Below are 14,085 nucleotides of genomic sequence, written 5' to 3'. Positions count from 1 at the left end.
TTTTATCTCCTTTGTCCTTGGGAAAAAGTAACAGTGGAAATATTACAGCAAAGTTTTCAGCTGTCGTGGACTCCAGGGAAGATTGATATGTTCTCCAAGCCATCTTTGCATATTGTGCCTGAATCTGTCTCCAGGCAGCGAGAGCTAACCCCTTTTCTGCCAGAGAAATCTCTTCAGTCGTTTTCTCTGTAATATATTGCAGTCCCTCTGGCAGCAACATGATTCTGGGAGACAGTGTCAGTAAGCGACAGAACAGCAGCACCCATAGAGCGGCCTCAAATTAAACAGTTGCCACATTGGAGACATTGATTGGCTTCAAGGAGGGGGGTGTGCTCTTGTATTTTGCAGGACTATATACACTGTTCATACAATTGGTAATATAAGCTAAGTAGGTAGCAACACGACATGACTTTCTTTCCTCTTCTCAGCCTCCCTTCATTTTGTAGCAATATTAAGAGATCGGGTACTTAAAGGAATAGTTTAGCAAGTTGTGAATCACATATTTTTTTCATCAAAAAAAGCTGCATTTGGACGCATGTATACCAGTAGGCTGGCATATGTCCGGCGCGCTGGAGGAGGGGTGGCCCCTCCCCTCTCGATAGAAATGCATGACATACCGGCCATGCAATCGGGGAAACATAGGACATGTCCTATCTTTTCCACATGTATGGAGTTGCACCATATCGTTCCGTGTGGCCATTGCTGTATATGGGGGGGGGGGGCGTATGTACGGCCGTACATATGTCCCCCATACATTCGTCTGAATGCAGCATATGTTATTATTAAATCCCACCAAACACTGCAATCCTCCTGTATACTGAGTGCTCAGGTCTATCTGGCTTATTTCTAACCTTTGATGATCTGCAAGTACAGTATGTGGATCTACATCTGTATCTACATGTTAAATAAAGATTTGATCTGAAGTGATAAAAAATTCTAAACTAGTTCATTTCCGGGAATGAGTCCTGCAGGGAATGAGTCTCTACCATTATAACATTATATTATTGCTTATATTGTGCATTATGCATACATAAAGCCATTAACAACACATGCGTTACAGGGAATGTATTCTCCCTCAGCTGTTACTCTGTTATCACACTTTTCTTTTTTAATGTATTGAGAAGCCTTGAATGTTTGCTTAGTAACATTCCCTTATCAGTTACAATGTAAGCATGTATTACTACTCACCTGATGTGCAAAAGTGACTATGCAATGTGATTATGCAATAGAAAACTGTGTGCACGTGTTTCATATGGGAATGATTCCGCTTTAGGCCAATGTATAGCTTACTTTATGTATATACTGTATAGGAAACTTGAATTTCTTGGGATCTCTGCTAAATCTGTAACATCTCCACCCAACCTACACCCACATACACATAAACCTATATCTACTAAGTGCAATTTAATGTAAGCTCGTGCATAAAAGGCATAAAACAAAAAAGGAAGAAATCATGGCACTCATTATAAAACTTTTATGTCAGTGTTAAAAACGAAACCACGCCATAGCCATTAGGGATGGAGCAGTGGGGTTTTGTATACAGGTTGCAAGCGCTTTGGTCGCCGCTTTTGGCACTAGAAAGGCCCTCACTCCTATTGTTCCATATGATTGTTTGTACTCTGTAATGTAATATTATATTTGTATATGACCCCTATGACGTGTAAAGCGCTACAGAATATGATGGCGCTATATAAATAAAGATTATTATATCATTATTATTTAATCCTGTGTCTTATTTGTCCCCTTCAGGCAAAAAAATGGGTGCCACTGCTGCATGTGAAATCCACATGGAGATATAATATACATGCATTTATATCATAGCAAATAATAAGCAGATACATAATGTACAACAGCATGCTCTATATATCTACATAGAAATATGAAATCAACGAAAATGGCAGCACTCCAAATTAGTGAAAAAAACTTGGTGTTTATTCCACCTCCCGCAACACCAAGTTTTTTTCACTAATTTGGAGTGCTGCCATTTTCGTTGATTTGATGTCTATTGGACTCTGACTGGTTAGAGTCAAGGATAGCACCCATCACTACTTCTTACTAGGACTGTGCTGCTGCTTTTTCGACTTTCTACATAGAAATATGAATAGACTTATAGATGAGGAGGGGGCACTCACTTCAGGAGACTCTCACATCTCCTCCCAGATTTTAGCTCCATGAAGGAGGATGAGAAGGTCCATCCTGCTGGGGGAAGAGGAGACCACAATAGCCATAACCGCACAATATGTCACTGCCTGCCATAGACTGAGAGAAACATGATATCATGGACTATAATAAACCCCCACAACCCTTGTCCCCCTTATCTTTGTTCCCTGCTCCCCATCTCTCACCCCATCACCCTCAATCCCATATTCTGTAAATGCTTTGGCAATGCTAACTTGCTAAACAATGCTAAACATCTTTTTATATGAATTAGATGGAACTTAGACAGATGGATAGATAGATATTAGATAGATGATTCATAGAGATATAGAAATATAGATATTAGAGATAAATACAGTAGATAATAGATAAATATTAGAGAGATAGATAGATAATTGGAGAGACAACAGATGATGGGTAGGTAGATATATAATAGGATAGGTAAATAGAAGATAGATGATAGATAGATATATAGATGGATAGATAGATAGATAGATAGATAGATAGATAGATAGATAAAGATATGACTATATAATAGATAATAGACAGATATATAGATGGATAGATAGATAGATAGATAGATAAAGATATGACTATATAATAGATAATAGACAGATATATAGATGGATAGATAGATAGATAGTAGATAGATAGAGATATGACTATATAATAGATAGATAGATAGATAACAATATAATAGATAGATAGATAGATAGATAACAATATAATAGATAGATAGATAGATAGATAGATAGATAGATAGATAGATAGATAACAATATAATAGATAGATAGATATATATATATAGATAGATAGATAACAATATAATAGAAGATAGATAGATAGATAGATAGATAGATAGATAACAATATAATAGATGATAGATAGATAATCAGAATACAGTTATTATCTAAATGATAGGTACACCAATATAGATATTAGATAGATAGGTAATCCCCCCCAGACAGCTGCTGTATATATTATGATGCTACCTATCATGCATCCAATATGATAACATATACCGCCAGGCCTTGGGTTTTCTATTTTGGGTTGGTATTTTATTTATACATCTATACAGGTTTGTGCTTATTTTTAAACACATGACAATAGAGAGCTGAGGCTCATTTTCTTCTCCAGCCCATCGCTCCATCCTTCTCAGTGGGCACAGTGTTCAGGCTGCTGCTTCAGGGCAAATTCAGAAGACTCTACTTAGAGAAGGAAGTGTCAAGTTTTGGTTCCCATTTTGTACTTCTGGAACAGTTTAGGGAAGGAAGCACCTTTACACCTTTTATTGTTCGTGGTTGCTGACATCACATCCTTCCGTGACCACTTGGTGTGTGTTTCCTGCCATTCTGTTAAGATTCTCCTAAACCAGAGAAGACAGAAAGACAGTGTATGGAGACATTCACAAAGCTCTTATTTCTGGGCAGATGATCAGCTTCTGTCCATCTCAATTTTTTCCCCAACTGAGGCTTAAATCACTCTTCCTTCTGCTCTGTGTTCTTGCCGCAACATACGGTGAACAGAAGTCTGTGAAATGAAAGTTCCTCTTTTTTTAGTGCGCAGTCTGATTTTTCTGTTTGTCTTGCAGAACGTTGCAGATTGTCCCTTCTCTAGAATTCTCAACTTCACTGTGTTTGCTCTCATTTTTTTCTCATATAAACATTTCTGCACACAAAGCCCATCCCCGCCGCTTCAGTTGCTCGAATTTGTCTTCATACATACATGAATTGTTTCATGTAGAATCCGAAACGCTTCAATTTTTTGCCAAAGGCTTGTGAGAAATAAAATTATAAGTCCAGGGCAAACGTGGGCACAGAAATGTTACATTCCTGCAGCGTCGTCATTATTGAAATGTGGGAAAATTTGCATCTATATTTGTACCCTTAAACCCTCATCTTATGTGCAGCTGGATGCAATAACATGCAGTTATAACTATATATATATATATATATATATATATATATATATAATATTTTTTTTATTTATTTATAGATATATATATTTATACATATATATTTTTTTTTTAATTTATTTATATATAAATATATTTATACATATATATATATTTTTTTTTTTTTTTTCATAATATAGTTTTTATCATCCCTCTTTCATGTAAATGTGAAAGCACAAAATGCTAAAACTTTTATGAAAATTAAAAGAAAATAAATGGCTAAATCTGGCCATACATGTCAAGTGAACAGGGGCGTAACTTGAGGGGGTGCAGAGGGTGCGGTTGAAACTGGGCCCAAGAGGCTTAGGGGGTCCATTAGGTGTCACTTTCCCATATGAAATTACTAGTACTAATATCCATACATTATAGTTGCGGGCCTGGCACAAACTTTGCACTGGGGCCCATCAGCTTCAAGTTACGCCACTGTAAGTGAACACCTGCCGACCCCAATATATGAGCATCACTATCGAGTCCTGACATTCCGGGATGTTGGGATAAATAAGAGTTCGACATTTTAAATTTGAACAAGCTGAACCCTTTTATTCTCACTATCATTGTCATATGGAAGTGACTTCTCATCCTTTTTTTCCCAACATTCCTATTTACTACACATGCACACTCGGCCGAGCCAAGAGTGCATGTGTGTTGCAGAGTTTGTGAAAAATATTTTATGTACTCTTGATGTTTTAGGCACCATGAATTTAGTCTGCTCTTCATGACCCTATATAAGTAAGCACACTGCTTATTTCTGCATAATTACACAATTGTCTACAGTATGTGGAAATTCTACATATAAGTAATGTTCCAAGCTGCTAAAATGTATACAATAATTCATTAAAAAGGAAAGGAAAATAAATTGTGCCAAAAATAAACACAAAGAGCTACAACAGAAATGCATTATATTTACCGCACTGTGTGATTATTATACGCAATGAGACCCCACGCATAACCTATCCTAAAGGTCCCAAATAAATCTAAAAGTTGCCCTCATTAGAATACAGTGATAGACACAGCATTATCAGCATGAACATTCCCATGCACTAAGACCATTGGTCTAACTAGGAGACACAGGGCCCCATATCAGGCTACTGAATGAGGCCCCCCTTCCCAATTAAAAAATATACTAATTCCGATACTCATTCATGCGAGTTACAATCACACATTCATGCGCACACATATTGAGCATATACACACACATACAGTACCCTATACAAAACAAACTGCATATATACACAAAGTATATACACACCCCTTACAGCATATATACATCACAGATACATGATATATACATCACATATATGTTATATACATATTATGCTGTACAATGTGCAGTATAATATGTATATAATGGTGCATATCCTCCACTTAAATGTGTCTGGTCTGATGATGGGGCCCCCTGACTCTGTGGGCCCCACAGGGGCTGTTATGGCTGCTTCCACTGTAGTTACACCCCTCACTAAGACACAGTTTCATATCAGTTTTCGTATCTGTGACTATCTTCACAGTGGAATTAAATCATTTTTCATTATGACCATCAAGCGTATCTAGTAGCTTACCTTTTAACAAACCTTGCATAGATCGCTAGTGGGTATACAAAAAGAGAAACACAATTGCTTGTTATTATATGACTTGCATTTTTCACAAGCTTCTTACTTCTACAGTTCTATTTCCAATTCTAAGTTGTCTCGAGCTGGTGGGTGGAGACTAGCTGATATGAAGTCTCCCATACACTGCACACAAAAAATAGTGAATCTGCTAATTTAAAGGGTTGTCCAGGATCTAGGGTTTTAAACATTGTGCTATAAAAAAGGCAAGTGTGCTATATTTCCTCTCCCTTGCAGAGGCAGAGGTGATGGGCGGTGATAGGGGAGCACTAGATAGGGTGGGTATAGCAACTTTCTTACTTTCAAAGCTGTGTATATAACAAAAACTCTTATCCCGGAAAACCTCTGTACCACCAGGATGAAGGATTGTAAACCAAGCACACTGACATACTGGTGAGTGCCCCCTCCGGCAGGATCTGCTCTTCTTTAAGCTTCCAATGCCCTTGGTTTTTTACCAACAAAGGCTTTAAAATGATGCAAATGAGCCTGAGGGGTTCAAAGCTCCATTAACACCTATAGAGCCTGGAGCCCACAGGCTCATTTGCATCATTTTACAGCATTTTTTGTAACAACCAGGGAATAAGAGGCTAAAAGAAGATATGATCCTGCCAGAGGGAGCACACACCAGTATTTCAGTGTGCTTGGTTTATAATCCTTCATCCTGGTGGTAGATATCCTTGAAGTAGCAGATCCACTATTTTCTGTGTACAGTGTATAGGAGACATCATATCAACTAGTCTCCACCAAACAGCTCCAATTAGAATTAGATTTCAGAGTGAAAATCTACTATTACTTTTCATTTGTATTCTTTTACTTTCTTTTCTCACTTTTTATGTAGCAGAAAATGTTAATTACTAATGTCACCATACTAAGTGGTTTGGTTATCTTGAACTCACGTACATTGTTATATACTTTAATGGAATAGAATAGATATATTGGAATAGAAAAGTTATTGACCACGGAAGGAACATGAATGGAATGCTAGTGGTGCAGTGAAGACTGACACATTTCTATTTATAGTATAAGAGGACGTTTATGGGAAAGAGGCAGTGTCATAATATAGAAAATCCTGACTATCATGGGTGTCATTCATTGCTGTCACCCACCAAGAAGATCGTTTGCATAGAATATTGTCATATAATATACCTAAAGGACTCAGATCACTTGATTATTCTATAGAAGTCTTGTCTTCAAGGGTGAGTGTGTTCTTTACGATGAAAAAACTCGGGCCAGATTCCACCGGATAATTCCGAAATAAATTTCTAGCAAATTAGACGTCAAGCCCTGCCAGGTATATGTGTTGTAGTTTATTGACTATGACAAAGTAGCAGATTTTTTCTCGCATGGAGTTTCCCGACTTCTCTTTATACCATCAGGAAACGTTGCTTTAACATTATCTGACTTTAAAGGATTCTTTGCCTTTTTAAGTGTCAGAAATGATTGTAAAACCTTTCCCCTGCCATGTCCTCATGAAAGGAAAGGTAAAATGCTAACGGTTCAATCACTCTCTTGCTGCCTGAACGAAGATTGCAAATGATAGCTCACTTATAGCCTGTTCAAAGGACTTTAAATCACAATTGATTTACTCCCTGACTGAGCTGCCAATGGTATAATTGCTAATGGCTTCACAAATTAGGTGGGACGGAAGGTAGCAAATACGTTCTAAACACAGGAGGTTGATTGGCAACAGAACCAAAATCCTAACAGATTTACTGGCAAGCGCTTGGGAAATGTTTGTGGCGACTCCATTTCTAGGCCATTAGCAAATAGTATAATGCGACGGCTGAAAGCCCCTTCGCTGGCAGGAAGAAAAATTTTTATTTCAGATGTGCATATTAAGAGCGGGACAATAAAATCTTATTAGTCTCAGCTTGTTTTTTTTTTTTTTAATTAGTTTTGTAGTTATGATTTAAAGTGATCTAAAACTGCTCAAAAAATAAGAAAATACGTAATAAGTAATAAATTACTGATCCCCTGCCAAACCCGTTCCAATACGTCCGGTGGCTCACCAGTTGCTATGCCCTGGCCCCAGCCGATCACAAACCAATATGGATATGTGACCACTGGCTGTTATACTGTCCTATCAGCAGCAGTTGTTCACTTTTAATTGATATTGTTGGTACAATGAAAACAATTTTCCAATACACTTTTTGTATCAATTCCTCAATTCGGTTTCAAATCTAAATCTCTGCTTGCTGTCCCCCTAAAGAAAGCTTCTATGCTCACTTCAAGTGGACAGAAATTTGTCCATGGTTATGTGATGGGAAGAGAAAAAATGTACAGAGGTGGAGAGCACGGTGCCAATGTGCAAATTGGAAATAAATTGATAAATGATAGTAGAATTGGGGTAATTAGTTGTGTATGTATATTTTATAGCTGTTGTATTTGGCCTAATGAAGAAGAATAGCCCAAATTCCTCCATAAATATACTTTTTACCAAGCTATACCGATCCATCATTTTTCGTACACTCAACTAATTGGTAACACTTCTACTGGTAAGCCCTGTATTTCTCCCTTTACCACCTTCATGGTCATGTGATGTCACACAGGTGCACATTAGTGCACAGGTGCTCATTAATATCACAGAGAGTAATCAGAGTTGTGTGTTATAGCGAGCTGTGCACCGGTGTAACCTCACATGGCCATGGACAGATGGACAATATCAATTATTTGCTTATAGTGGACAACCCCTTCAACACAGAAGCCAGTAATTGCTTGCAGTGGTCATATGTCTATAACAGGAAATATTTCTAGGAGTCAGGAAACAGAGGCCAATCAAGGACCTGGCATTGTCAGAATCGGCACAGAGGAGGATCACTTAGATGAGTTTTATTATACTATTATCAAAAATCCAACAGTTTTATACAAAAATTAACAATATCTGGATGATTTATACAGGACTTACTGCAGGAAGAAGCTTTTGTTAAAGTTAATGAAAGGTGCTGTCCACCCTTCATGGTTCCATTAAGACACCTTGGGCTTTTATAAACCTTAGTCTACACAATGACAATGACACAAGCAATTCGAGTGAATCTATTAATGAACTGGGGAAGAGGTGATGGGCAGAACATGGACAGTGGGAGAAAAAAGTGACCTAGAATGGATGAGGCAATACATGAAGAGATAAGTGCTTGGATAAAGCAGGAGTTAATAGGCTGAGCTACATATGATGAATCAAGAGCAGAGGAACTACAGTCATAGCCGGCTCATGATACAAGAGGTTTTGCAACCTGTCAACATCCTGATGCTAAAAGTCAAAACGATAATGTATGACCCATGTGCTTTAAATATAGCTCCATAAGAAGAAGCTACCATGAGAAAGCCACCAATTCATTAGCCTTCATTACTATTAATTTGTCTTGTTATCCTATAGGCACCCTAAAGTCAAAATAATGTTACAGTTAAACAGGATTCTAAAAAACATCTAAAAAGCCTTTAGGACGTGGTTCTAACAAGGCCAACAAGTATGAGGATCTAAAGCAGATATGGAAATCTATAGGTCTTAGTTCTACTGAATTTTTGTATATAATGAGTAAGTCTTCCATTAGAATTCACTAATTGTCTTGCCAAATTTGCATCAGAATATCCCTTCAAAATGGCTGTTCTATAAAATTGCAGAAAACCTGTATAACGAATATTGTACTGAGTCCAAGATGAAGTAGTTTCTTTCATTGTGGTGATGATTGAGCCCAGTTTTGTGTGAAGCTTGACCTCCAAAAATTAGCAGTTGGTTGAGCCATTACATGTGTAGTGTGGGGGTCCTGTTCACAGTGACCAAAGAAGTCACAAAAGGATCTGGTTCCAATGAGGAACTGAACTTTTTTTTGCTTGCAATCCATTAAAGTTACTTAACAAACTTTTTTTCAAGGGTTCTGATTGGTTGCTCTGGGAAACTCCCCTACTTACACCATTGCACTAACCTTGATAGATTTCCATCACTGCGTCCTGTGCACCATACTATACAAATAAATACATAAGGCTTCCTAATGTAACACTGCCTTGTCATTGATCAACGCTTCGGGCTGAGATAATGACTGTGAACAGAACAGGAAATCCCTTCTGAGAGACGGAGCATAAACTGATGGATGGACGTTTGTTTGTAAAGTGTCACCTAGAGATGTAGTAGGACATTAGTAAAAGAGAGATGGGAATGGAGAGGTTTTGCTAACTCATCATTTAGAACATCTACTTACAGACACAGTGTAAGGAAAGAAAATAATGCACAATCATATCCAGTCATTCAGCTGTCACTTGGGGGGTATTTGTATAAATGGGATTTATTATGCATCATTTTTAGTGCTACAATTTATTTTAATAGTCTTCAGTCATTGCAATTACGGTATTTGGTATAAGTGTAAAATACAGAGGCACAAGCTAAAACTGCTGGTCCCCAATGCAATATCTGTATGAGGACCCCAACTATACTGTACTGTACTGTATTAGTATTCTCATATGACCCCCCTCAAAGAGGCCTGAGACCCTACATAGACACTATAAGCTAGACCCTAGCATATAGCATTTAGCTATATTTTTTTCAGAAGTTTATGTTATTGGAATATATATAACAGCAGCAAGCAAAAAAATTGTGCAATAATAATAATAATAATAATAATTAGAATCCAATAGAATATTAATATTGATCACTATCATCATCTTTTTTTCCTTGTAATTACTTAGATAATAATATGTATTAATTTATGCTCTTTAAAAATAATCCAAAAATAGTAAATCAAAACCATCTAATATAATGGTAAATCCACAAAGAGATTGCGCAAAATTCATGACCTAAAATTGCAGAATTCAGAAATCCGTAGCACATCATCCTATCATCTGCATCTAAAGTCCTGCTGATAACAATACATATTTTTGTATTTGTTTATTTTTTTTTTCCATATGTGACCTTTTTATGTCATTTTCAGTGACTTGTTCTTTTTCTATAGATTTATATACTGCACAATAATCTAGAGAACAACATTCTAACTACTACAAAAGACTTGGATCTGGTAATGACGCCTTGACGTTGTTTGTGTTTTTGCGGAATGGGTCAGTTTGAAAGAATTTGAGGAATATTTTTGCTATCAGTTCCTTGCTATTATTTACTTTTAGCACAAGCTGTTTGAAACGTTTTGTTTGAAAGTATAAAATGTAGTCCTGATAAGGCTGGTGGGAGGGACTGAGCATTCTGTTACTGTACTAGGAGAGGATTGTATCCTTCCTGGCTGCTCTGTGATTTCTCCTTCCTCACTGGGTTCCACAGTCGTGATCCATAAATCAGCTTTCATCCTGCTAACCAATCCTGTAAGCTGTCCAGGCTGACCTTCCACCCCTGTGTGAACAGAAGCTTAGGCAGGCACAGCGCTCTAAGTGGATAGTGCCACTGGCTTCAGCTGAAAGAAAGCAAGGGAAATAGTTCCATATGCCTTTGCTGGGGATTAGCATATTGGCTTACGGTTACAGAGAAAGCCTATTAAGCTCCTTTGGGTCCTGCATGTGCCTGTGAACTACTCTATAACTTAATGTCGGAGGTAAGAAGTGTGTCAAACAGGAGAACAAGTGTAATCTCATATGGTAACATGTCATGCTGATTCTCATGCTTTGTGAAGTCTGACTGTTCTATCCCAGTCATTCTATCCAGTCCAGAATCCAAAATCAATACTTTGTTCTTCATTGTTGTTCCATTGTGATTATATTATATTCCATTCCGTAATATTGTGTTAGAACTGCGTTGTTGACAAATATTATACTTTTTATTGTCATTTTTTGTTTGTCATAATGATACGTTGCTTTTCTTTTTATAAAAATAGCCCGAAGAATACTAGAAAGTTGTTTCTGTAGTTTAGGCTGAATTTAGGAAGTAGGTTATTTAAAGCTGAGCAGTGATGGCTCATGGTTTTTGGAGATCATGACTCTGTTGTTGTATACTGTAGAGGTTTATACTACAGGCTGCTTCTTTATATTTATGTAGATCCTATGTAGAAATGTCATATGCTTTGTTTAAGTCACAAAGAAGTAGTTGCAGTATCTGGAGCGCCGGTTAGAGTATAAAATTCTTTTTATCTCTTTTTTATGTACAAATAATATAAATGACACAGAAATATAATATGTATCACACAGAAATATTATATTTATACGGATACAGAAACAAAAAATAAATATTGAATTTGACATTCTGATAGATAGTTACTGGTATCTATACCATTTGGGGCCATTGCTCTATTGATGTGCACATAAAAGCAGTGTGCCACACGAGTTAAGTACAAAAGGCAATGTCTGGCAGCAGTATTTCCATGGCAAGTGCTAACTCAAAAGAGGGAAAATAAGTGAATAGGATAACACGAGCTGTGTGTGTGTTTTTTTTTTATTCAAAGAAGCCGGCAGTGTCTCAGCACTCATCCCCAGTGTGAAGCAGCTTTTCTACCTCAGCAGCTTTGAATTAGAGCCAAACAATGGATTAAACTGCCAGGACATCGGCTTAATGTTACATCTTGTATTGGAGAGATCCATCAGTTTGGCTGCGAGGAAGCAGGGATGGACATCACTGTAAACACAAGTAATGTGCTCCATGCTCTTGTATCATCCTGCCAAAAAAAGTCTCACCTCTAACCCCTTCAGTGCCAAGGGACCACCATAAATCTCCGTCAAGTGATTTCTTTGTCCCCCTACGTGCAAATATGTGCACCCAGATTGTAATAATTAACAAAAAAAATATATATTTAAGTCTGTTTTATGCTTTTTGGCTGAAATCAAAATACTTATTACTTTTATCTTTACTAAAGCACTTTGTAGAACCACAGATAGTGGAAGCTTAGTTTGTGAATAATCAGTGTTACCAGGAGCATAGTCATAATAACGATCTGCCACTACGGCAAAATCACTCATCCAGTCCATTTAACACATTTATAAAGGAAGATTTGTTACTTTCTTTTCTTTCAAAAGAATACTAGGATGTTTGCTCAAAGAAGTTGGTGTAGAGTGAGAAGGGCTGTGGTCATACTGCAGTAGTAGAGTACTTGGGTTGTGTGTTGTGGGGGGGTGGTAGTATTTTTATTTCATTTTAATGTAACATTTTTATAATATAAGTATTAGGTTTTATAATAGTTTAGTTCATGTTAAACCTATTTAAAAAAAATATATGTAGTACTATTGATAAAACACATGCCCACACCAAAACAATGATATCAAATATATAAATGAAATAGAAGGAAATAGGTCAATAAAGAAGGAACGCCGACTTTAATTGTCACAATCAATCCACTTACCTTTGTGTTTTGTAGATTTGTGAAAATTGGGGTGCACGAAAGTAACTGCTACTATATTAAAGGTTACAATATCTCAGTAGAATCTAAGAGATGACAAGAGAAAACCAGCAGGCAGCATGTTATGTTAATTGCCACAGCATGGGACTGCTACAATCTAGGTATAGTTGATGATAGTCATGTCAGTAGAGGATTTCAGATCCTATGGCAAGCTTCTTTTTCCAAAGGTTCAATTAAATATAGGGTGACTTTTGCAGTGTACAATGGGATTGAAGTAGTAATGCTGTTTGATAGAACCATAATGCAGCCATGTTTAAGCTGGTTGTTCTTCAAAAGGGTTCAATGTCTATCTATTTGTCTATCTATCATTCTATCTATCTATATATATATATATATATATATATATATATATATATATATATATATATATATATATATCTACCTATCTATCTATCTATCTATCTATATGTGGTTCAGTAGAACTGAAGAATATCTGAGAATTTCAAATGTAAAAGAAAAGTAGCCACCGCATCTAAAAACCAACGATAGAGCTTTCCATTGAGATTGTGTGTGATTATGATAAGAATTAATATTTACATCTCTGGTAATGTCTGAACTTTCCTTTTTATTTCTAACCTAGGTACGGATGTCGAGTTCAGTAAACTGAAAAAAAGGGCAACAGGAAAGTGAAAGAACTGTATACAGAAAGAAGTGAGAAGGGCAGAAGAAGGAAAAATACATTGCTTTAAGGACGAGAGAAGAAAGAAAAACGGGGACTATGGGGAGAAAAAAGATTCAGATCACGAGGATAATGGATGAACGTAACAGACAGGTAGGAGAGAACGGATGGAGCAAATTATGGACAAATCCCTTCAGTGTACAGAGTAATGAGCCTCCCCTTACGAATCACATTTGTGTAATTAATCACAGCGAATATATTAAAAGCTACACACAATGTACAAACACCGGGTTTTGTCGAAATGTAAAAAAAATAAATAATTAATCGACAGGCAAAGCAACAGTGGCACTAGCTCAGCAACCTGAATAGAAGCAGAAGATCGCGCTCATAGGGAAGAGTTGACACCCTCTGATCACAACACTGTATAATGATGGT

General features: G+C 36.9%; 1 protein-coding gene across 18 annotated transcripts in view; it reads left to right on the top strand.

Moving 5' to 3' along the window:
• Positions 1-14,085, top strand: part of MEF2C (myocyte enhancer factor 2C) — a 187,668-nt gene that overhangs the window by 78,772 nt on the left and 94,811 nt on the right. For 17 of the 18 annotated variants that reach the window (XM_072139446.1, XM_072139468.1, XM_072139448.1 and 14 more), the window contains one exon: positions 13,612-13,803. In XM_072139446.1, the coding sequence (XP_071995547.1) occupies positions 13,750-13,803 (54 nt within the window). In that variant the 5' untranslated portion in view covers positions 13,612-13,749. Of the gene's footprint in view, positions 1-11,047; positions 11,241-13,611; positions 13,804-14,085 lie in introns of those variants that run through there. The other variant, XM_072139442.1, reaches the window with a different exon arrangement.

Source organism: Engystomops pustulosus, chromosome 1 (genome assembly GCF_040894005.1).
Source record: "Engystomops pustulosus chromosome 1, aEngPut4.maternal, whole genome shotgun sequence".
In the NCBI taxonomy this organism is placed as follows: Eukaryota; Metazoa; Chordata; class Amphibia; order Anura; family Leptodactylidae; genus Engystomops; species Engystomops pustulosus.
The sequence above is the reverse complement of the archived record's forward strand: the minus strand, read 5'-3'. Positions and strand labels throughout refer to the sequence as shown.